The sequence below is a fragment of the Syngnathus acus genome, chromosome 1, assembly GCF_901709675.1.
Source record: "Syngnathus acus chromosome 1, fSynAcu1.2, whole genome shotgun sequence".
NCBI lineage: Eukaryota > Metazoa > Chordata > Actinopteri > Syngnathiformes > Syngnathidae > Syngnathus > Syngnathus acus.
This window is the reverse complement of record NC_051087.1, coordinates 7,614,349-7,639,823: the sequence shown is the minus strand read 5'-3', so window position 1 is coordinate 7,639,823 and position 25,475 is coordinate 7,614,349. Positions and strand designations below refer to the sequence as shown.

Below are 25,475 nucleotides of genomic sequence, written 5' to 3'. Positions count from 1 at the left end.
TGGTCACTTGGAAAAATCGTATCTTTTATTTTCGAGCGTTCTGAGTGTAAGATTTACATAGCCTCTTATATAAAATGTTTATTGATAAATTGTAATTTTAAAACATTTCATTTTTGTTACATTTCTTATTTTCAGATTATGATACGTCGTATCAATTTGAAACGTTCAGGGAAAAATAGCTTTCTGTTTGCAATGTTGATATAATTGCACATTTAAAGAGGAACAAGAAATACCCAAAGTGAATTGTGGTCATCATTTGTTTATTAATACACGAATAAAGGATTTGATTTTCATGAAATGCATACTATTAGCATTGCTAGTACATTCATCAGATACTATAATCATCAAGGTACACACCTCTATTGGGCAAGTGAAGAGGTTTTCTAAAACAAACCATTTACCGTCCTGCATTTTGCAATGAAAAAATATGAAAGAGGCACCACAAGAAGCATTTCAATAACAGCTTAGACTTGTGTTTTGCATAGGACAATGTATATTTGTGTTGAGCGCTTTATATAGACAGCCCCACTAATCCAAGGGAGAGTAAGAGGACCATGCACATCATGTCACCAGAGTTACTGGACAAATACATATACTAGCATAGTACACAATTGCAACACAGCCAAATAATCTGTCAGAGTGCAAATATTTCTTCTCAATGTCTTTCATTTTTGGCAAAATTTTGTACAACAAAATTACAATAAAAGCATACATCTATAGCTATTACTGTACAATGAGCATAGCCATACAGTGCATGTATCCAGAGCATTTTATCGTATTGCATTGGCACTGATGCAAGGAGCCAACTCGACTGAACCATTTCCGGAAAAAGTTCATTTTTTTACTTCGGAATTCTTCTGGAAACCTGCATTAGTGCAGGAATTCTAATGGAGTATTCTCGTCTCACATATACTATCAGATTGAGACACAATGTGGGTATTTTGACTTATAAGCTTAAATCTATCACAATATGCTCAAAGACCATTGACTTGCCCTTAAAGCTTGAAGAGAAGATGAAATTCCTGCGGTCAGTGGTGACTGCAGTAAAGGACCGTGGAGACTGCACATAGATGTCCTTGAACTTCTGGAAGGTTTTGGCCTCGCTGTCCCAGAGGTAGATTTGAGTGAAGGAGTAATCGCTGCCTAAAGCAAGGTAGTGTCTGTCCGTGAAGGAGAACGGCTGGAGAACCATCGCCCCACGAGAAGGAAGGGCCTGCATCTCTGTGAACTGCTTACTGGTCCATTTGAGTATTTTGGAGTCACCAATGAAGCAGGTCATAGCCAAATACAATTCATTTTCCACTCGGAAAGCTTTGACCGCCACCACGTCCTCCGCATTTGGGAATTCACTGTGAAGCATGAACTTTAAGGTGCTCTTGTTCCACAAATAGACGACAGGCGATTGAGAACGGCTGGCTAAAATGAGGTAGGACTTTCCGTCCATTTCAACATACTCAGCATCTGTATCACGGAACCATTCATGCAGGAACTGATAAGTATAGAACCCGGTTTGGTTCTGATCTGGTTGGTCAGTCCACTTGTAAAGAGTAGACAAGCCTGCTTTGGAGCCGTCTACTATTACAAAGTACCACTCTTCATCCATGCGGAAGACCTCAATGTCATTTGGTTTGGAGATATTGAGGACCTCAATGGATTGAAACATGGTGAACTTGTTCTGCTGATCATCAAACTTGTAAAGGTGAGAGCCCCCGAAGAGCTGCGTGACGATAATCATGACGTGCTCGTCGACCAGGATTGACGCGCACCCAACGACAGACTTACCTGGAGAGAGAAACGATCTGTCAGCAGCAGTACAACAGAGCATAATTCCTAACCACTGTGCTGCGGCACATTCGTGTGTCATGAAACATCACCGGGCCATTCATACAGCAGCTTTCCATGATCTAAACATGCCCAGAAATGACCACACAAAGTAAATTGAGACAATACATCACAGATGGGTACATTCCAACCTGTGATGTTGTCAAATTTTCGGAAATTCATTTCAATGTGATCCCACTCCATGACTACGCAGCTGTTTGAGTTGGGTGCAGCCATGGCCACATAGATGTCCTCCTTAACGGAGAAGATGTCCGCTGACATGGACTGAATCGGAATTGACTGGTGACGTACAAAGTCTGCAGAGGGATAAAGACACAAAACACGTACAAGTGCAGATAATTACTTATTTGCTTATTAGGTGTAAAAATTCTTCAATTAATTGATCATGTACAGCAAATTTGACACTACAAAAATGTACACATCAAATGTGGACTCTGGGGTATAATGACCTCCACAGGGTAAGGTCATGCTAAATTATTAAATATTTTCATTGATTATTTCCTTCTCTTTCTTTCCACACACGCTGTCATCTGTATTATAGAGGGACAGTTCCGTTATTGCTTTGGCTTCATTTCTGTTTACCTGTAGACATGCACTGGTCTGGTGCAATGGGAAGGTCATTGAGACGCTTGCCCTTCATGTCAGTGGGACCTGCACAGAAGATGTCTGACACTGTGGCGTTTGTGTTTTTTAGCCACGTTATCAGCCACTTGTTCTCACAGCTGCACTGGAAAGCGTTGCCTCGTAGATCTCTACCGTCACACACGGGGGAATAAACACATTAATGCTATAAGTGCAGTAAAAAACTGGACGTGATTCATGCGTTTAACATTCATTTGGGTAACAGTAATGCTGCGCAACACAAAGTGCAGTCTGACTCAGCTGAAGTAGAAATGCAGTAAGACACACACACACACACACACACACACACACACACACACACACACACACACACACACACACACACACGCACATACACACACACTGCATACACAAAGTGCTTACTCACAGTTCCAGCAATGAATCCAAGTCAAAAAACAGGTCTCTTGGCAGGAACTTCATTTTGTTATTGGCAAGGGATCTAAACATAAACCCCAAAGAGAGAACATCAGCAAAAATTGTTGCAAAACTCATGGTTGTAATTTAGATGGCTGTGATTTAATTGGTTGTATACAAATGCGGAGTAACTTGTCTTACAGATGAGTTAGATCTCGCAGACCACGGAAGGCATTTTTGGTGATAGTTTCAATCTTATTCCCTTCAATGAACCTGTTAAACAAACAGTACAATAGGGATGCATAAATACGCAGACTAGAAACAGAATGATTCACTTTTTTTGAACACTGCTTTAATTACTTACAAATATTCCAAATGTGGAAGACCATAGAAAGCATCATCTTTAATTGTGGTCAAAGAGTTAGCATTTAGAAGCCTGTAAAACAGAAGAGTAGGAGAAAAAATTGGAACACTGCACAATTATTGACTATGCTCTAATCCTCGTAAATTCAGCCCTGAATAAGATCATGTTTTTTTGCTTTTTGTCGGAATGAGTACACTTATACTTTTGTTGAATTTTGTCTTATATTTAGGTTGTGTTTTTTTATCAGTCATGCAGTGCAGCTACAGTGAAAATCTAAAAACTGAGCTTTTACCTTTAATGCATTTGCTGTACAGCTTTTGTATGGGATCATTGAATTGCACAACTATGGTTGGAATGTATGTGCAAATGTAGCTCAATAGTGTCAGTTCAGAATTACACTTACAATAGCTGCAGAGAAGGCATGAGTGAAAACATCCCCTCTGGGATTTCTGCAATGGAGCCGTTTACGATGCTCCTGGTGATATAAAATAAAAAAGCAAACTCACATTGGGACATTTGGACCTCTAGCAGCAGAACCCATGACCTTAACTCGAGTGACTTTAATTATTATTATTTATTTTTTTGCAATGTAACCAAGGGCATGGAGAATTTCATTACGTTTTTTTTTAATGTCATGCTTAATTACGTTTAATATTTTTAATACTGTTTACGTGAACAGTGCTGAGAGATGCTACTTACAGCGAGTTGATGTCACTCGGCACTGATCGCGGGACGTGCGAGGTGCCGACACACATGATAGTCTCCTTCGTGCACGAACATCCTGAAGGACATTTAAAATTCTTTCTCCATTTGTTGGCGCTGCAAATACACAGCAGCGCAAACAAGAAGACCAGAAGACGGAGCATTGTGGACGTCACTTTGTCCCTCCCGTCGTTGTAATATGAAGGTAGAAAATGAGCGTGTTTTGCTCTACCAGCCGTCGGGGCGACTTCCAGAATGCAGCAGTCGAGGACGCTCCTGCCCTGACACCGACTGACACGCGGCTGCGCCCTCCCAAGAACAACATTGTTGATGCAGCCAGTTGCTCATTTTTGAACATGGAAATTGGCTCAAACATACTCTTTTAAAAAAATAAAATAAAAATCCAATTCGTCCTATACAATATAGCAATCTGACTATAAAATATTTTGATATGCCTAAGGGACATTTTATTTCTCTAAAACTGAGAGGGGGCAGGTCATTTGTACCTGTAGATTATAGGTGTCAACCTCTGGTCTTCAAGGGAGGTCCTCTATCATGCCTCTTTTATATGTTTTCCTTTTCCAACAGCCCTAATTCAAAAATTAGCTCACCACCACTTGTTTTATTTTATTTGCTGATCTGTGGTAGCCCAGTCCGCCAGAAAGAAAAAAAAATCAAGCCTAATATTAATCTACTGAAATGAGATGCTTCAATGCAAAATACATGCATCTTGTTTTGAGGGGGGCAAATACATCACAGCAGATCCTAACAAGGTGGCAAATTTGCTGAAGGACAAGAAGTTGATGAGGATGATGAAACTGAATCTTCATCGCCAAGTGGAAGCAATCGTACATGTCTGCCATGGCTGGCATAATTCATCATAGCTCTGCATCAATCATTGCTGTTTTTAGCCTCTGCGTGCTGGCCTTAACACAATGTGGGCACGTGCAAACTGAAACCAAGACTCTTGCTATATGCTATGTTGTTGTCTAATAGCTTTGGATGATACGTGGAAACTGACAGACATTTCAAACATGTTTTGCGTCAGAGGCTAACAACACCTGCTCGGTCGTATTATTTGTCTTTCACACTCACGCAGAGATGACTGGCGCTTGTGACCCCTGACACCACAGATGTTGTTAAATTTTGCTCATGTCTCGAATGCCTGCGCACGTTATGAAAGTGACCCCATTGCCCCTCAGCCATGGAAAATTAACATTCGACATGCGTATATTTACATGGACAGGATACTTTGATTGCAGTATCTAAATTAGTTGTTCATAGAAGATTCTACTCATATTCATTATGTGTTATCCTGGTGGTCGTCTCGTCTTGAATGCTGACTATAGCAAAGCTGCTGAGCCGGAATCTTTTCAACACAAAGATAGACTAACCAACATACAATAAATAAATACAACACTCAAGGAATGGCACTGTGTTTTACTGAGTGATGTTTTTTTTTTGTGGTCAGTGCAAAAATCAAGCTCTTGTCCAAGACATTTTCAAACCATATCTTAAAATGTCTATGCAATCCAGTTAATTGTTATCCACCCAGCTCCTGTTTTCCTAATAAAAACTGGCATATTTGGTAGCTTGATAATATTCACGTTTTCTCAATTTTCACATTCAGTTGGTTGGGCAAACCTTTCACGAATCTTCTTTTGACCCTTGGGCGTCGGAGGCGGGTGCAACCTAGACAAGTATGCTGTCAGTGAGTGCTGTGAGTGTTTCATATTCTCAAACATCTTGTGTTCATGAGCAAGAGCAGCAGAAAGAATTACGTTAGGATCAGAAACAAAAGGGCGGAGATTCATTGAATAGCAGTTTGAATTTCTGCCCCTTTTCTGTCAGGTTTACTAGACAAGTGAAATTACACCTCTCATAAGTGTTGCTAGCAAACATGTTGCAGCCATAACTCAATCAGCTGTAAAAGTTTGGAGGGGTTAAAGAGAATTAGGAGTTAAAGTGTCCTAGTATTTAGCATGGCTCATCTCTGAGGGTTTGTCACCTTCTGGAAGACATTTGTCAGCTCTTTGAGTAGACAGACAGCTGTGTGACAAACACTTGTCAGCTCTGCACATCTTGTTCACATTGGGAGATTTGCTGCTTTGCTTTTCAGGCCACTATTTTTACCCCAGGTACACGTTGCAAATCGATTCTGGGCCGTGACCCTGTTACAAATCAGCATGTAATGTTTGCAAAAAAACATCTCAGACGATGATAGATGGTGTTTGTGATTGACCACCTGCTGTTTTAATGTATCCTTTCTAAGAAACCGATCTGCACGCGTCTTCATTTCAAATAGCTACAACTGTGGATGTTCTCCGCGGAGCTCGCTTCAACCTGTACTTGCTCACATATGTACACATGTACCAGCTCAGTGGCCTAGTGGTAGAGTGTCCGCCCTGAGACTGGAAGGTTGTGGGTTCAAACCCCGGCCGGGTCATACCAAAGACTATAAAAATGGGACCCATTGCCTCCCTGCTTGGCACTCAGCATTAAGGGTTGGAATTGGGGGGTTAGATCACCAACTGATTCCCGAGCGCGGCACCGCTGCTGCTCACTGCTCCCCTCTCCCCCAGGGGATGGATTAAAATCACACGGGGATGGGTTAAATGCAGAGGACAAATTTCACCACACCCAGGTGTGTGTGTGACGATCATTGGGACTTTAATCTTTAATCTTTAATCTTTAATATGGGCATGCTCGGAGGAACCTTTAATAGCTCACACTGCATGCACTCTGCTTCTACATAGTTTCTAGCTAGACTACTAAACAGTTATGATTACTACATTTTCTTGTTTTTCAATTCATCTTTCTCTCAATGTGGTGGTTGACTCTTGTGTTATTCAGTTTTACTGTGACATCTCATCAATCAGCCAATGCTAAGACACTACGTTACTCGTTTTCTCGTTTGGTTAGCAACAGATTTAATGCACTTTTAACTCATTTAAAAGCAAACAATTGCCTTTTAAAACATGTTTACACTGCTATGAATGTGCGGATTGCTACATCGTGTTTATGTTTTCAATACAGAGCAGAAGTTATTTTCCAAAAGGTTTTGAAGGCAAGAAGTGCAAAGGGGTAGAAGAACTACTTTTGTCACCTCTTGCTTTAAAAATATCAAGAATGATGAAAGGTATATTGAGGAGCTGTTCATCTCTTAGGGGTGCTGAATGTACAGTTTAAAAAACTAACTCCATAAAAAGAAACAAATGAATAACCTTGAGGGTAACGTTAAAAAGCTGTGATATGATGGTGGTCCTCCCCCAATGGTCCCACCCTCTCCCCCATTACCCTCTCCCCTCCCCACTATCTCACTCGCGGCTCTCTGTGCCCACGTTCTGGCAGCCGGCAGAGTTTTCCGTCCTGTGTCGGGTCAACATCGCAGACCTCATGGAAGCAGCGGAGGAAATTCTCGCTTACCGAGATGGCCCCGGACCTTTTAGGACGCTGCTCCCCGGGGACAAGTCTAAGGACGCTGGGGGACATTTTGAGAATAAAAATGAGTCCAACTACGTGGATTTGGACACGAGACCAGAAGGCGCCAAGACCGTGAAAGTAACGTTCACCGGCGAGGGGAGCCAGCTGTCTGTCAAAAGTGACGGTTCGAGGCAGGGGCTGCGTGGACAGGCCTCTGTGGACTCTGCGGACATGTGTAGCAGTGTTGATCCAACTTTGAAAACTCCTGCCGAACCTTCCTACGAGGAGGACTCCGAAGATGAGACGCAGCTCCAGGTGGAAGTGGACCCGAGTGACTGCAGCGAGGGAGACGAGTACCTGAACAGCCGATCCGAGTCGGACGACGGTGCCAGTGCAGTTCTGTCCGACCACAGCGGCACGGACACGCTTAAGGACGAGTCTCACTATATTACCACGCATGAAATCCAGTTGACTGAACTCGACCACGACGTTGATTACGACCTCGGCCGTGGTGCCAGCTGGGACTTTGAGGACGACAACGTTGTGTACTCCTTCGTGGATTACGCCTCGTTTGAAAGCGACGACACCCGAACCGGGACTCTGATCTTGGAGGGCAGGGGTCAAGTTGCCACACTCGGTGCAAGCACAGAGCAGGACGACAGCGATCTTTGCGACTCGGAGAAATGCGCCAGCTCGGATGAAAGTGTGTGCAAAAACCATGTCGTCGGGGACAAAATGCACCTATCAATCAAAACGTCCAGCGAGGAGCCTGTCGTCGGCATTACGGATGAGGGCGCCAAGCTCTTTGGAGACAGGAGCCACTTTTCTTTCGTGAGCGCTGGACCTCTGGGAGATAACAAAGCCAAGTATTTCATACCCGCTCCGGGCCGTCAGCACCTTGCAACCAAACTAAGACGGAAGGACATTAATGAATATTCCAGTGGCGCCTCCAGCTCCATCAGCGAGCTGGATGACGCCGATAAGGAGGTGCGTAATTTAACCGCCAGGTCATTCCGAAGCTTGGCGTGTCCTTATTTTGACACGATAAATTTGAGCACTTCGAGCGAGTCGTCCATGTCGGAATATGATTTAAACAAGTGGTCTGCTTACGTGGATTGGAATTATGGACACGTCCCGCGGGGGGGAGAGCACGGTGTCATTGCGCACAAGACCTCCAGCGCTACATTAGAAATGAATGAGACGGTGGAGAGTCAAGGAGCCCCACGGGGTAATAAGAAACTAACATTTCATCAGGAAGAGTCTTTGTGCAAAGGTGCAGCGATGAAAGATCAGCGAGGGGTCACGTTGAATCTCCAGTGCAACTTAGACGCACAAGCAGCCAGCAGGCGACCCAAAAGTACCAAGAGCAGGTCCGGAGAGGTGCGTGGAGCAGTGTTGGCTAGGTCAGGCTGTGAAATGCAGTATCACCACACAGACAGCACAGGCAACACACATAAGAGAGCCATCTTTGCATCAAGCCTGCTTAAAAATGTCATCTCCAAAAAGATGCAGTTTGAGCAGGAGCGTATGATGGAGAGAGGCGAGCTCTCGGCCGCGCACCCTGCGCTCTCCCCTTGCTTTCTGGACGGGGGGAATGACAGGAGGGGCTTTCAAAGGCAAAGCTCTGAATCAGGCTCAGGTTACACTAATTCTGGAGATGACCAGCCTTTGGAGGGCAGCAGGCCGAGTTCTTGTGAGCTGGCAGAAGAGCAGAGGAGCAGCGATGCCGTCGAGGATTCAGGAAAAAAGGTGACTAAAACGGGCCTCAGTCACAGTCAAAGCAGTGCGTTTAATTCCTGGAAGGACGACGAAGCCCTGAAGGAGGCTGAGCTCTCGGCAGCCGCCAAGGACGCCAAGGAGGAATCGGACAGAAGCAACATGCTCACAAAACTCCTTTTCATGCCGAGCTGCCAGCGTTTCCCCAAAGACAAGGAACGTTCCGAATGTGACACGGTGCTCAAGACAGCAAACACAGCTAGTAAAGAAGAAAGCGACAAAGGCGGAAAAACACCTGAAATCAAAATATGTCTGAGGAGCGTGAAGGAAAATATAGGAGGGGCCCTGAATATTGCCAGTTTGTTAACCCCTAAAATAAGTTCCATCAACACATTTCGGGCAGGGGGTGATGCCAAATGTCATATTTTGTCTGCTTCGGATAAGATCCCAAATTTTACAGTTCGAGACGTCCGAGACACCAAGTGCAAGTTTCAAACGCCAATCTACCGTGTCCGAGATGTGCGAAAACTGGTGAAAAGTTCATATCGCTGTGTTTCTTTGGATAATAGTGACAGTAAAGGTGCGGTTGAACCTACTGAAAAACCTGAAGAGAAGGCCAAAAAGGAGCCAGTAAAACAGGTGTCACCTTCTCCCATTGTCATTAAATGCCACTCAGTAAAAACAAATAAATCACCAAAAGAAACAGAAGCAGACACGGCACCACAGTGTGCCACCAGCAAAGTCCCTCTTATTGTAACAAAGCCACCAAATCTTGACCAGTCGGAAGCTGACAAACTATTAAAACAAAGGCAAGAGAAGTTTGGAGGCGAGGTGGCTGACAAGCGATTCGAGCCTCGAATTCCCAAACAGGCTGCACTGGAGAAACTCAAAGCTGCTGTCAAAACAATGGAACAACTTTATGTTTTTGACCGAAACGAATGGAAACGCAAAACTCAACCTCAGCAGCCAATCACGGGCAGTCACGTGCTTTCGCTCATCTCCCGTGAGGAGCAAGGAGCAGAAGAAGAAACCACGGCAGCGTCGGAAAGGAACGAAGGAGGTGCGGAGAAGCTCATACATGTTCCTCGTGGTGATGAGTCAACGCATTGCCAAACCTTCAGCAACAAAAGTGTCCTTCGCGTCGGCAAGAACAACAAAGCTCACGTCAGTATTAGCTCGCTTGCGAGCCCTAGGCTACAAAGTCTACAGAAAAGCTCCAAGACGCCAGCTATGCCTTTTTCCGTGAAAATCGAACCTGGCAAACATTCACAGGTGGAACAGAGAAAGTTCCAAATCAGCCCCACTATTCCCAGCATCCCACAAAGCGATTCAGAGAACTATTTAACCATACCGGGCCTGACACACGGCAATGAGATCAAAGTGGCCAACAAGGAGACAGCTTACACGGAGATGAAGCCGAGCATCAGCCAACAAGTTGACGTCAAGACACCCGAGCAGAAAAGATTATTAATGGCTGAGTGCCCAGCTTCATCTATCTACCACCAGCCTGCAGCGGGCCAGCAGACACAGCAAGTGTTATGTTTCTCACCCCCTTTTGCCACTCTGTCACCTCCACCTTTGAGCGGAGAGACGGGCCTTCAGCGCAAAATGCTCCTCGACCCCACCACGGGACTTTATTACCTAGTGGACACGCCAATCCAGACCTCTACAAAGCGACTTTTTGACCCAGAGACAGGCCAGTATGTGGACGTACCACATTCACCCGTGCCGCCCATCGCCCCTGTCACTCCTGTGTCCCTCCCGATGCCGCCCCTGGCCCTGAGCCCAGGGGCGTTCGCACCCACCTACATGATTTACCCGGGATTCATCCCCTCGCCAACTCTGCAAGCTCAGGCCTTGCTGACGCCGTCGCCTGGTCACTCTGAAGACAGAGAAAAGTTGAAAAACAGCACAAGTGCAAAGCAGGAAGTGAACGTTCCGTCGGCAGAGAGCCCCTACTACAGCGCCACGGCCGAGGCCCCGCCGGAACACGTGAAGCCCCCTTCGCTCATAGGAGGCGCGGTCAGCTCGGACAGGAAGCCGATTATCAGCATCACAACGCAACAAGGTCCAAGAATCATCGCCCCGCCTTCCTTCGACGGAACAACGATGAGCTTTGTGGTGGAGCACAGATGACCAAGAAGACACCTCATCGCACACGTAAGTTCGCACATTCCCTAAACCAGGGGTCTCAAACTCCAGTCCTCGGGGGCCGCATTCCTACATGTTTTCCAAGTTTCCCTTGTTAAACACATCTGATTCAACTATCAGGCTCCTGCAGAACGTGAGGATGAACTGATCATTTGAATCAGGTGTGTTTAACGCGGGAAACTTGGAAAACATGTCGGAATGCGGCCCCCGAGGACTGGAGTTTGAGACCCCTGCCCTAAACAGTCACATTCGATACTCTGCCATAGTTTTCTAAATTAATTTGAATTGAGTTAGGGTTTAATGTATGTTCTTTGTTGCTCTGATCACTTGTGTCTTGTCTGACTTGTTGGAAGTCAGTCTTGGAATCAAGACATGTTCCTTACTTCTGCCACATTCGTGCAGCCCTGAAGTCTCTGAAAGCCTTACTCAGGCAGCACATGTTGAGACGTGGGCGGTATGACCCGGATGGCGCCGGCTGGGTGGGCATGACGGCTGAGTCAAGCCGGTCCTGACTGTGGCGTGCAGCTGTCCTTACAGCTTGAGCCAGACTCAGGGAGCATGTGCTGAGGTGCGGGCGGTAGGTCCCGGTCGGCGCCGACTTGACATCTGATTGCCAACAAGTGATCAAAGCAAGACAATATGATGCATTCTTTCAAGTCCCACTCAAGTGAGCCCGACCACCATTAGCGCTATAGTGATATCATTTTATAAATGGCTTGTTTTGTCAGAACGATGTTAGACTTTTTTTTATTCGTGAGGTTAAGGAGTTTGAGGTCAAGCGGTGTGTATTCGGTGGTTTAAAGGCCTTCGTGACCACATAAAATCTTAGCTCAGCTGTAGCATGTCAGCGTTAAGAGACATACGGGAGCTTCTTGACAGGTAACGTGAGCCCTCGGAACTGTCGCCGGGCTTGGTCGCGTTTTCAACCGCATCGCTTAAGTTCCCCGTTATATGCATGACGGCACTGTCGGACGATTTGGATAGTGAGCGTTTGTTTGCATGCTTGATGTTGAGTGTTAGATAAAAATGCAGGAACGTAGAATCATACTGACTCCCACATATCGAATGATTTGAGTTTTTGTATTGTATCCAATCTTTTTACTCCTGGTCACCAACCCTCAACAAAGTTTTGCAGAAATTGGTTTTGTTGGTGTAATCAGGCTAAATGTGCCACCATATTTTACTGGGTTATAATTCCAAAATAAATGCTGTAGAAAATGGTTTCAGTATGAAATAACAAAGCCAACACTCCATAAATAGGATCATTAAAAAAAATAAAAGGGTTGACTCATTCACACTTGTAATCTGTTCCAGTCTATTGTCAACTAAGGTGTCAGAATAAGAATACAACTGCGTGAGCTTGCAAGATTCCTCAGTCTGGACTTTAGTAATGGGGTAAAGTGGTACAGTGTGTGTGTGTGTGTGTGTGTGTGTGTGTGTGTGTGTGTGTGTGTGTGTGTGTGTTTGTGTGTGTTTGCGTGTGTGTGTGTCATTGAGTGAGTAAGTGTGAAGGGGGCATGGCTGGGAGAGTGAAGCAGGAGGAAAAGGTCAGGTCAATGTAAAGTATTTGTTGTGCTGATGCAGGGAGAGGACAGCTGCTGGAAGAGATCAGATGCTGCTACTCGCTCCACCGTGGAAGCGAGTCCGCCGGGCTGGAACGAGGGTCAAATTTTTATAGCCCCCCTCCCCCTCTGCCCAGTCCAAAACGGGCGGATGGAAGTGGAGAGCAGTGTACTCCCTTTACTCTTACATAAACTGCATAAACTGTGTTTTGAATCCCTGCAGTATAGTGAAATACGGCACTTGTCACATTCAAAGTGAACGCTTGGTGCTACCTCAATTATAAGGCGCTCAAAAATAGATGGAAATTTGGCATCATTCGTCATCTGTAATAGATGGAGGAAAATAAATTCACCTGATCTTGAACCGATAGAGTATGCAAGTATCGTTACTAAACTAAAGGTTTCTTACTTTTCATTTGTAGACATCTCCGTGGAGAAATCCGCCTTCTTTCAAGCCCAGTCAGCACCTGTTCTTCAAGACATCCTTCAAGTCATTACAAGTTTAGTCGCTTTGCATGGCAGCGCTTTGCAAGGTATAAACAGTGACTCACAATATGCGTTGCTTTATCAATCTAGCAAAAAAGTCAATTGGTCACCAGACATAAAGAAATAGTATTAAGGACAGGGACCATTTGTCGAGAGTGAAGTCAGCTCAATGTGGATTTATTTTATTTTTTTTGCATTGTGTCACAGGAATGTGGTGTTGAGAATGGGTAATTATTTACAAGTTGAAATCTCATGTTCTACTTGAAGTACATGCATCCTCTGTATCATGACTGCTACTGTAGCACTGGAATGAAATGTATGGAATGAGTCAGCTGTGTTTTATTAGGGAAGAAAGCTTGCACCTTAAATGACACAAGGAGAACAAAGCACAACAAGTGTGCCGAAGCGGAGCCGGGACTCCTGTTTGATTTTTAGGGGATGACTTCCTCTATTTGTGTTTATTTATTTTTACACTTTTGGGTGTAATGAGGTTGGAGTCAGTGTGTCTGCTGCATGCATGTGTGTGTGTGCGTGTGTGTGTGTGCGTGTGTGTGTGCTCCACATGCAGGGGGTATAAGCATTCTGCAAAGCATACAAAGGAGAGTCATGTTACTTCACTGTGAACAAGAGCCAGCTAACACAACATGCTAGTGTTCTCCTGAGAATTTAGTAGGAAACTGTCAAAAATGACTTGACGTGAATATTTTTGATTCAATTGAGTATCAGTGAGCTGGAGCCTATTTCAGCTGCCATTTTTTTTTTACAAACTAGAAAAATTCTTCAGATTCACAGAAAAATCTAAAAGATACTCAAAAGTCAATTATCTGGCCTGGCACCTTGGAGGGGGCCATGCATAATTCAGGGAGAGCCATTGCCCCCGCAACCCCCCCCCCCCCCCCTTAGCTCCGCCAGTGCCTACAAAGAACGGGCTCAACATGCATGTTTACAATGAATGACCTTTTTGTTGTCCTACAACATTCTAGTGAGAACAGGCCTGTTAGTGTGCTTTTATACCAAACACTATTCTCGCCAACTTGTACAAACAATCCCTAACACCCATCAAATGTTCGTCATTGGATGACATTTAGGATGAATTCAATTCTCAACACTCTGGGAATACATTTTGACTATGCAATGAGCCATTAGAAATGATCAAAACCACCCCGTCCAGACTGTTGTTTTAGCAGGTTACCAACCTACTGTGTTAAAGGTAATTGAATCTGCTGGTCAGTCTATTTGCCTTCTTTGTGTAAAACACACAAATTCATTTAAATTGCCCTTATCTCAGAGTTTGCACGAGTGTGTAATTTGGATGAATGTTTGATAGCGCAGAATGGCTAATTTGTGCTTCATTGCAACTTGACTGGATGAATTTTGAAGTGCATGGTTGCACATAACGTCTATTTTTGAATCCATCTGTCTTTGTGGAATCTCCAATTCGGGACTAGTGCAAATTTGTATTGAAAACTACACAGCATTTATAAAAACCCTTTTAAAGATATACTATGTGGAAGAAAATGATTGCATATCCCTAACATTTTGCTTTGTATCCTTTTAATGCCAAGTTGTGCAAAAGAGGCTCCAATGTTTATTATTTGATTATTTATTGTAAAACACTAAATATATGTATATCATTTAGACTCTGATAAGAATGCTTCTAAATGGAAACTGTTGTATTTATGATATGAATATAAAGGCCATCATACCTACATGTGCATTTTTCGTCTGTTGTATAATTTGTATGAATGAATATTATTGTACTTAATGCACTTGGATTATATCCGTTCAACATTCAAATGACTGCAGAGGTTGCAGGTACATTTTCACATTCTCAAGTTGAACAGTGGAAAATGCAAGCTACCGGTGTTTGCATTATTTGAATGGGTTTTAGCATTAACGTGTACGTTCACATTTAAGCTTTTCCCACAGAAATGGTGAGCTATTAAATATTATTTACAGCAACAAAATACTGAAAATATTCCAGAATTGACTTGCATTTAGATGTTGCCGGTTTGTACTACATAATTGTTACAATAAGTTTAATAAAATGAGCACAATAAGTCTATGTAAAAAAAAAAAAAAAAAGTTTAAAAGTAGATTTAATTGAATAGGGTCAATGTGTAGAATTTTATTTATGTTTTATGTTTGTAATTTTATGTTATTTATTTATTTATTTATTTATTTATAAATGAATGAACAAAACATTTTATGCATTGTCCCTTTAATATTAAATACATTTTGATGATATTCTAAATTTGAATAATTTGGGGAAAACAAGGAAAAAAGTGTAAGCAAAAGCATCAAAGAACCATAAAATATAATGAAAGAAATGTGTCGTAATTTACTGGTACTATTTATTCCCTTTTCAAATTACCAACAGAATAGCAAATATTAAGTTTGTAATATATGCATGTCCTTGGTTCCTCATCTGCGTTTACACGCCTGTGTTTACGTGATTGAATGTTTGAAAGTATAAAAAAAATAATATTGAGTGTTAAATGCAATCATACAGATTTATGGCAGTGGCAAAAGAGCACATGTGCTGTCTTGCCAGCATGCAAATTTAGCTTTGTGGTGACACTGAAACATCACCCGACTGAGGCTTAAGTTTAACCTGAGCGTTTGCGGCTGTGTTTACTTGGTGGCCATGGCAGCAACGAGACTGGCAGACACTGCTTTGCCCCCAGCTGCTCTCTGTGCTTTTGAAAGAATCTGCAACAAGGCCCAGCTGTTGGTTTTGGATGCCAACTGAAACTCTGATGTCAGTGAGAATGCAAAAAAATATTTCCTCACCTGGACAAACTTATGTGTCATGACCTTTTTTTTTTTTTTTTAAATGTACTACCAAGAAAATAAAGAAGGGGGGAGCTTCTATGAGTCTACCTTTGAACTGAAGATGTACAAATAGTATGGAGGTACACTACGTAAGAACATGTAGAGTGTTTTTATTTTTATTAATTTTTTCCAAATCTAAATATGCAGTATGTCAACAGAAATGGAGTTGCCAGTGTATGCTTTTACCCATCCGATCCGAAAGTGATCTCCAAAGAAGGTCGTTTTAGCTTGAAAGAAAAAATTACAAAACAATTATACAAAGACATTTAAAAGACTTTTTTTAACCCCAGATCTTGCACGTACCGTGTAAAACACCTTAATGGTGAATAATGTGATATTTAAATGTGAAAGGGTGATACAAGTTGCCCCTTATTGGTAAAGACATTTACTAAAATAAGATTTTTGAGGCAATTGATCTAAAAATTACATTTGCAACCCCTTTTTAAACTGTATTGTTACGTGCCCAACATAAATATATTTTCAAATAAAGCCCATAACATGACAACAAAAGAACTTCCAGTTGCAAACAAAACATCAGATTATTTAAATACTCACTCACAGGAATGTAAACATTGCGTACGCAAAAAACACATTCACCACGTTTGTCTCTTTAGGTGTTTCGCGGCATGATGCTGAGGTGTGATGCGACATATATTTGATGAAATGCACCCAAGCCTCACAGAGGAGAAATATAAAATGCCCCAAACATGCAAGTTTTCTCCTGGGAGTTACTGCTTTCTCCTCTACTAGCTGGAGTGAAAAACCTTCTTGCACATGTTTGAGTTTTCCTGGTGGAGCGGGAATTCGGAGCCGGGGATAAGCAGCTTCTTGCTCTTTTGTGACACTACGCTTTTCCCTGATGACAGGCTCTCGTATTTCTTTACGTGCTCGCTGAAAAGTAGTAAGAATCGGGATGTTAGATCTCTTTTCCGAGGGGGTATAGAGTTCATTAATTGGGGATTGTCTCGTACCTGACAGGAAAGGTGCTTTTGTCCATCTGCATGCACACCAGGAAAGGATACTCAGAGAACTGGACAGTTGTGATGAAGTCGAGGGAGGCCTCTGTTTCAAAGCTGACCTCCAAACCGGCGCTCATGAAGTCCATGTCTACTGTAACATTACCAGAGACCACTAATGCTCCCCTGCAAAGCACCACAGAGGAAGGCTTAGTGAAACTGATTCTCTTATTTTCCATGCACAAAATGCTACCTGCAATTATCTTTTAAAAAAACAAAACATGGTATTAATAATATTGCATTTGTGAAATATGTGAAATATGAGCTGCCAACTGAAAATTAGCTAGCGACAGTCACATGACCAAACCCACAAAATAGGCACTGAGATATCATTTTCAGTTTATAAATGGCTGCCCCCTGTGATGGATAAAAAAACGGTAGATTTTTATGCTTATTTCATGGTGCACAAACACAACATAAATCTAAATACTATGTTTAGACTAGTTGAGGGTGCATAGAAAATATAATTGTAAAGACGTTTTGTGACTTGACTTCCACTGAAAATTGCACTTTGATGTTTTGAGATTTATTTTTGGCTGCTATTTGAATAAATGCAATTTCAATTAGAAATAACTATGGTTGACTCCAACAAATCCTGCTAATCTAAGTCACTGAGTTAAAGGCACGAGCTGCGTGCACTGTCTTGACCGCTCAGTAGTTCAGGATTCATCTCTCTGGTGAATCCTTGTCTCGTTCAGTGTTTGATTTCATTGCAACGGTGAGTGGCACAGAGAAAACACACCACGATCGATGAACAAAATGGCTGCCTGTGACGTGTGCGCGTCTCCTCTTGCGTCATCTCTCTCCCCTTCTATGCAACTTACATGCAACAACACGCATAAGACTCCATTGAAAAATCCACCTGTCTGTAACTTTGGCCCGGCAAAGCTGCGAGTGTGTGGTTTGTTCTGTGTCTATAGATAGGCCGTCAGTCTATTATCAGGGTGAAAGAGGCACTTATGTTGATCCATTCACCTGCCTCTGCCATTTGCTTGCACACGCAGGTTTAGTCTCCTTTTGCTTTTGAGAAGCTCGGCTCTTCAACGGAAACTAGCACCTGAAGACAAACTTCCCTCTACTTCCACTGTTCTTTTTCGAAGCATCCGCACTGACATACTGCACGGTTTGATATTTTACACAGCCACTTACAGTAAATGCATCATAAATAACCCTCGACTTATGCAACTAATAGGTTCGTTAAAATATAGTCATTGGGCACAGCACCACACACCACCGAATCCCACCAAAGACATCCGATAGCTGCGCCCGCTGTCGTGTATTATGTTCTAAAATAGCGAGCCAGACAGGACTGACGTCACGTTTCATGCGACCCCCTCAAAGCGAGATAGGTGTGAAGCACAATACTGGACGGCTTCCAACATGTGGAGTGGAACAAGTGAATCAGACAACACTTATAGAGCGTTTAAAGTTCACATGATTCCAACATCAACACGCGTCTATTTGAGGTGCCGTGACATGGTTGGAACTTCTGAAACAACCATAAAGGTTATTTTTCTCAGAATTGCCGTGGAGGTCTCCAGAGGCGTTCCATCACACTTGTACATGCGGTTGTGACCTATTTACAGTATGTTATGGTCATGTAAAGGCATTACTTTGACTTTGGACTCTTTCATTGTGTGCTTTCTGGAGTTTACCTGTTATTTACGCTGGTTTTGGACTCTCTGTACCACAAACTGATCTCCATGCCACCAGAGATGTCGATAGCTAACCCTCCTTGGAACTCTGCACTTGCCTTCAGACCCGACTGCAACTGAATGACCTGTGAATGAAGAAAGACAATAAGCACAGTAGTAATTATGGCCATTGATGTGCCTTGACATGAATATGTCCATATTTAGTTCTAGAATTCCAGAAACAAACAGCTCTTGGTCCATAAAATAATTTGAACGTTGAGCTTATACTGACCAATTATTTGCATACCTCAGAATGATCAGTCAGCAGAATGAGACCTTTCACCACATTCATGGGTTCCCCAGTCATGGAGAACATTTTGGACATGAGGTCGCTATAACCCTTGAAGAAGGTGACAGGTCTTAGCTGCACATCAAACAGCAGAGCCGACATCCCGGCGAATGACTCCAAGTCTCCCTCGCCCTCATCTGGCGTGGCGGCGATAAGGGACTCCAAACCCTGCGCCTCAATCGCAACCTGGACCACAGCAGAGATGAACCACTTTGATCGCCAAACCCAACGTTTTACTTTTAGCAAAATTCTTCAAACTCTTCAAACCTGTAGTCCATGTAGCACTGCTCCTTTACTAGCACCATAAATATTCATGTTGCTTCTTCTCAGGATTCCAGAGCCGGAGTACAAAATGTCCAAACTGTATGTGGAGGTGACATCAGCAGATTCTGTGGGAAGTAATTTTGCAGGAATGTGAAGAAAGGTGGAACTTCCTCCATACATCCTTTCAGTTTCACTTCATGTTTGTAACCCAATACTTGCTGAATAATTCAGTTTCCAATTGTCATAAGAACATTTATGAATCCTTATAAAGTTGACCACTTACGTGCCATGAATCCCGAGAATGCAGATGAGGACCCGACTTTTGAAAATCGGTCATAGTTGTGTGAAATCATATCCCGCATAACTTCCCTCAAAACATTGCTGAAAAAAATCATAATTGAACATACATTTGTTCCACATTACTTTTCTGCTCTGAGTAACATTTCATTTTGATTGTGTTGCTCACCTGGCAGGCATGTGGAAGCGGAGGATGTCCTGGACCTTAGACAACATGTATTTGTTCATCTCGTGTGGCAGGTGTCCGATGGACAATAGGAGATTCTTGATCTCCATGTACGAAGGCTTGCTACTGAGGATGACATCCGCAGCGGCAGCGCGCACGTTTTTCTCATAAATCCGTCGATTCTGGTGGTAAATTCTGTTCACTGTCTTTTTGACCTGAAATGACAGATTAAATTTTTTAGGGGAACATTGTGAGATGATTTTGCAATGATAGTAAGGTGTTTAATATTAATATACTGCACGCAACTATAAATGTTTCGGTGAGTGTCAAATACTCGCAGTTTTTTGCTCTTTGTGAATAGTGGAGTCTTTTTTTTAAATTTTATACAGACAGGTGTGGTCTTAGTTTGAGCTGGTCATTCACCTCATCAGTTATGAGGCCGATGTCATATCTCTGCAGGCTGGTGAGTGCGATGGTGCTGTATGCACCCACTTCTGACTCTGTGTATTTGGTGAAGATGGGAATGGCCTCAGGGACTAGAGAGTTTTTTAGAGCCAGAAGGAACATCTGGACCTGGGACTCTTCTTGAGTGCTGTCTGGCCCCTCCAGAATCATCTTCTTGACCTCAACGACTGTCTGAGAATTTGAAGATCATCAGCTGAATGGAAGGACTAGTAAATCTCATCATAAACAGGTTCTGTACAGACTAACTGCTTTAGTTTCTAGACTTTTCCTTGCAGCTCACCGGTAAGTTACATCCTCCTTTCTGACACAGTTTGTGGACCAGGGCTCCCATAATAATCACCACGGACTCCTTGATATCAGGGCTGCCAATCTTTCCTTTAGAAATGTCCTGTGTGAGAACACCGGCATCAGTACAACAAAGTTTAGTTTCAAGTGGGTTTTTTTCCCTCCCCCACTCACCAGCAGCGTCTGTAGCATCCTCTCATTAGGATGTGAAGCGAATCCACAGGCATAAAGGAACCTCTCCTGCAGAACCATACCTTTGGCATCCGTGAAGTTGAGGAATTCAAGCATGGCATCCAAAGATGCTGTCGTTTGGGAGGAAGTGACAGCATCCACCAACTGAGGACTACAATTAAAAAGTCGACAAAAACAATAAACGGTTAAAGCGACTGAATAGTCAACCTCAAATATTCTGCTATGAAAAGCTAAAGGAAAGTTTGAGGGGAATAACAGCTACGTACAGAGTGGTCTTGCTGGAACTCTTTAGCACTTTGAGGATATCATCTTTGCTTGACTTCCTGATGCTCTGAATAAGCGCCAGGAAGCTGCGAGGGGCCGTGGCCTTGGACAAAGTTCCCGGCTCCAGTTTCTTTTGTAGAACCTGCCACTGTTCAAAGAGCTGAGAAGATTAAGACAACGTTAGTTAATGAGCAAATTGAATAAAATCATCAAAATATCTATCAGTTGAACAATTGGAGCAAAGTAGTAGAGTGCGTGATTTAAAAATAGAATCACTGACTGATGGACAAGTCTTGCACTGAGCTTTGAGCTTCTCCGCTTTGATGCCAACAGCTGCTATCTTGGCATCGATAGACTTGACAACCGCGGCCGCATCTTTTCCAGCGGTCTCTAGGGGTCCAGCTTCTGTCCCTACTAGTGTGAAGCTTTGCCTGTGAAGCCAAAAGAGAATTTAATATCTTCATGCTTTGATGATGGATTATCCAAAAACTCTTTACCTGGACACAACTTTGGCAGCCGAAGATCGGTGGACGTTGACAATCATCCAGTGATTTTCTTCAGCCACGGCTGAGCGGATAAAACCATCCTCAAGAGTGAACACCGTGACGGAGCTAGATTTCCGGGTCACGCCCATAACCTGAGGGAGAGACACGGAACGCAACAGCTGCGTTAACACTTCAGGAGAATCAATCCTGGGGCAGATGGTTGCCGCCTAACTGACCTGGCTGTGTGTGGTGAATCCAGTCTCTGCAGTTTTACATGACTCCAGCAACTTTGTCCTTGTCACTTGGTTGTTTTCCACCTTGTATGTAACCGTGCACCTTCCAGACACATCATTCTGTTTCCACATAATTACTCCTATTAATTTATTAAAATCACATCTAATCAAATATCATGTTTGATGATGACCTTTACCTCAATAACTTTTCCTGTATTGAGCTGCAGTTGCAGTAAACTGGACACCCCTCGTTTGAGGTTTTTGATGAGGCCTGGCTCCGCCCAGTAGGAATAAAACGCTTTAACCTGCAGAACGGAAAGAAAGCGGGATTATTTGATTTTGAAAAATGAATGTTAGTTTAACCTGCAGATTTAGCAACAGGGTGATCGAGCTACAGCTCACATTCACTTTCATGGCGGTGTCAGCATTCCTTTGCACACTCATGACATCAGCAACTATTTGCATCACATTATTTGAAGTCTAGAGCTGAAGCCAAACATACTTGGGAATTCATATTTATATTTTACAGAATAAAGTTCACCTCAACCTAGAAAATCTCAAATTGCCTATCAGAATCGATATTTTATTTGAATTAAAAAAAATCCCACAAATATATAAATATCAACTTTTAGAAAAGTGTTCATGTGTGACAAAAAATTTGAAGTAAATCTTACTTTTCAAAGGGTTTGCACTCATTTATACTGAGCACTGTATTGTATATCATATTAATATCGTGTTTTCTGCTTAGGCTCCAAGTTCTCAACATGCAAAGCAAATGACATCATCCTACGGTGTCCCCTATAAGCATGTCATTTATTTGGCATTCACCACAACATCAGATAGGACCACCAGAAATAGATCAGCTTGTGTCTTTTGCTGTGTGTGTGTTCTTGGCCCCTTAAATTTCCATAAATAACCTCCACGGGCAGAACGGCGCTCAGTTTTTTTAATCCCATTCTTCCAAACCGTAATCCACAACCCCAAAATTAAAGCGGTGATGAAACAAAGCTTGTGGCAGTTGACACCCACTTTGTTAAGTGCATCATCCCAGATGATATAAAGAAGATCAAGTGGGCACGGAAATGTGTCATAGCTGTGCCTCAGCCAGTGGGATGATTTAAAAAATATTTATTAAAAATGATTATAAAAATAATGCATTCAATAAATTAATTTCTGCAGTGATTTAGATGTTCAATGCACGCTCCCGTCACAACAAATCGGTAAGGTAACGTCCTTGATATGCTGAAACACCCACCATGAAAAATGAATATAAAAATCAGCTTAAAAATCAGGATAGCCAGTTTTCACGCACAAATGCTGTCTACAAATATGTTAATGTAACGTTGTGATTTTACCTTTCCATTTCTCAAGTGCACAAAGAAAGGCTTTGTCAGGGCTGCCAATTTGGTTTTGCCCATTAGACTTTCAACGGTGGTTCCATGGAGGACATTTTTCTTCTCAGATCGATGGGACAACGGGTCCGCTCGCACGTTGGAGATCTAGCATACAAATATGGAATCAGGTGAAAATTGAGTTTGTGCGCATTGAGGTTTCATATGAACAGACAACCAAGTTACCTTCAGCTGGATCAATTGCTCATCCTTGTTGCTTGGATCTCTCCACACCAGATTGACATCCACATCACTGGAGATCTTGTAACCGGCGCCGCCCACTTTTGACCCCTTGGCCCTGTTCAACAGCACCTCGGTGGTGTAGCTGAATTTGTACAGCTGGTTGTTATTCAGCTGGGGTCCTACAGCACCACCTGAAGAAACACAATCACCACAACTTGTGAACATCCAATGCAGTCAGTTCATTTAATAAATGAATGATGGTCCAATCAAAGAATGCTTTAAATGTTCTTCCTGTGTCATAAAACTTCCTCACAAAATAACAACTCAGCAAAGCACAATGCAACTTTCCTTTCACAAATTTGTTTCACTTTCCCACAACTTACGTCTTGAGCCACTGCTAAGCTGATTCAATCAGTGGCCATTTAACCGGGTGTGTTCACCCTGATAGAAGATAACGTTTACTCCTCTGCGCTATGAATGACAAGCGCTTTGTCAGATAGGAGTCCCGTAATGAGCGAGGATGAACTGACGTGTCACTATATGATTTCATCACTACGTACTGATTTCAACAAATCAAAACTCAAAGTAATTGGAGGGTCTAGCGAGATCACCTAATCAAGACTATTCTGATGTCATTTCAAAACGGAGACATTTTTTTTATTCGCAGCAAGCATCTCTACTGAGATGACATTGGGAGTGACACACGGTCAAATAAAACAAAAGACAGTTTGTAGAATGAAATAACAGCCTTTAGCAAATAAAAACAGAGCAGAGCAGAAATACAAAGCAGAGGACTCACCAGTGGCATTTGGCGTTGCGACACAGGAGGCTGTGCAAAGCAAGAACACAGCAACAGTTAACATTGTGTGTTCTCTCTGCAGCCAAATGGATGAAACTGACACACAAAAGTGTCTGTGTGTGCGGGTTGGCACTACAGGGCCAAAAAGAGGAAAAGAAAGTCAAAGCTTGTCCTATTATGTTTTATCAGAGGGGAGGGCAGACTCCAAACTCCACGCTCAAGTACTAAGTATACGAGATAACGAGCAAATCATTAACCTGATGAGCACAGATTTGACAGGAACTTGTGCTATTGATTGGTGTAGCCAAGACCCCCTTTTCAGGAACCAGTGGTTGATCGTCTGGCCAGGTGATCATTTGCTCAATCAATGAAATGGCATTATCTGATTGATTATCATCAACCTTGCATTTGGAAAATAAAGCAATATTGTTCTCTTTACATAGAAAAAATAATAATGAATGAATCCATTCACCTAGTAGATGTGGGGACACGTCCTCATGTTGGGCTCCTTATTTCCTTCTCAGGGGAACAATTGTGACTTTGTTGCTGCAAAACGGTAGGAGGTCTCTGCTGAGTGAAACCAGCCGCTGACTCAAATTACAGCTCTTTAGAAAGTTAAGATGGCCATCAGTTTTATGGCAAAGTTTATTAAAAGTTGCTTGGGAATTTAGCAAAGGATTATGTTCGTGCTTAAGTGTTGAAACAAGATACATAAACACAAAATCACGGGGGAGGTCATCAACATGCATTGATGGATGCGTGGGGAGTGAGGGCGCAATTAATCTTAATTACTTTGTATACATTGAACGATAGTACTTGAAAACAGCTCACACATGATTCTCAAGTCGATCCATCCATTTTCTATAACACTTAGCTAGTTCAGAGTCATGCTGAACTGAAGAAAACAATTGTGACTGGACCTTCTAAATCAGCAGTAATTTTAACTGCTATTTGGTCAAATGTCATAACAATGTGTATTTTTTTTTTCAAGTCTACAGCTAGTTCTGTTAAAGTAAATGACCCAAATGAATGTGCCATATTTATACATACCACACAACATTTATGCAAACTGAAATCATAAACCATAACAGCGTACACTAGTTACTTTAAACACCGATTTTTTTTTTAGTATTCATGACATCCTGCAAATACTGGTGAACAATAAATAATAGTAATGTACTGCATTACATTACTATTATCATATTGTAGAAAGCTGACTGCGTCAGAAATACATAAAGACTTCTGTTTTGGCAGGACGAGAAGGTGTATTACAATGCGTGTTATCTAGTACACGTAAGGTTCAGGAAATATATCATGACCTATGACACACTACTTTTGTACAATGGGATGATGAACGAATGAACATTCACAAAAA

General features: G+C 42.6%; 3 protein-coding genes across 4 annotated transcripts; 1 reads left to right on the top strand and 2 right to left on the bottom strand.

Annotated features, from left to right (window-relative positions):
* Window positions 1-239: 239 nt before the first annotated feature.
* LOC119123068 (leucine-rich repeat LGI family member 2-like) lies at window positions 240-5,379 on the bottom strand. Its single transcript, XM_037251864.1, has 8 exons — window positions 3,902-5,379; window positions 3,606-3,677; window positions 3,203-3,274; window positions 3,040-3,111; window positions 2,852-2,923; window positions 2,425-2,594; window positions 1,974-2,138; window positions 240-1,782 (listed from the first exon to the last, which is right to left on the bottom strand). Exons 1-8 carry the CDS (start codon window positions 4,066-4,068, stop codon window positions 947-949), a joined length of 1,626 nt encoding a protein of 541 aa, XP_037107759.1. The 5' UTR covers window positions 4,069-5,379; the 3' UTR covers window positions 240-946.
* LOC119123056 (microsomal triglyceride transfer protein) lies at window positions 1,664-24,260 on the bottom strand. Of its 2 annotated transcripts, XR_005097994.1 has the most exons (19): window positions 24,101-24,260; window positions 23,305-23,492; window positions 23,083-23,226; window positions 21,925-22,032; window positions 21,731-21,847; window positions 21,507-21,646; window positions 21,290-21,440; window positions 21,012-21,169; window positions 20,728-20,896; window positions 20,549-20,656; window positions 20,227-20,439; window positions 19,807-20,018; window positions 19,624-19,721; window positions 19,344-19,465; window positions 19,035-19,262; window positions 18,749-18,873; window positions 17,049-17,219; window positions 16,393-16,968; window positions 1,664-1,675 (listed from the first exon to the last, which is right to left on the bottom strand). XR_005097994.1 is itself a non-coding variant. In XM_037251849.1 (18 exons), the coding sequence occupies exons 1-18, from the start codon at window positions 24,162-24,164 to the stop codon at window positions 16,824-16,826; spliced, it is 2,661 nt and encodes an 886-aa protein (XP_037107744.1). In that variant the 5' UTR covers window positions 24,165-24,260; the 3' UTR covers window positions 16,168-16,823. The 2 variants fall into 2 exon arrangements, 1 of the variants encoding a protein (XP_037107744.1); XM_037251849.1 differs by lacking the exon at window positions 1,664-1,675 and having other exon boundaries at window positions 16,168-16,968.
* Window positions 7,160-13,984, top strand: LOC119121742 (uncharacterized protein C4orf54 homolog). The gene is made up of 2 exons (XM_037249622.1): window positions 7,160-11,203; window positions 13,179-13,984. Exon 1 carries the CDS (start codon window positions 7,160-7,162, stop codon window positions 11,177-11,179), a length of 4,020 nt encoding a protein of 1,339 aa, XP_037105517.1. The 3' UTR covers window positions 11,180-11,203; window positions 13,179-13,984.
* Window positions 24,261-25,475: the final 1,215 nt, after the last annotated feature.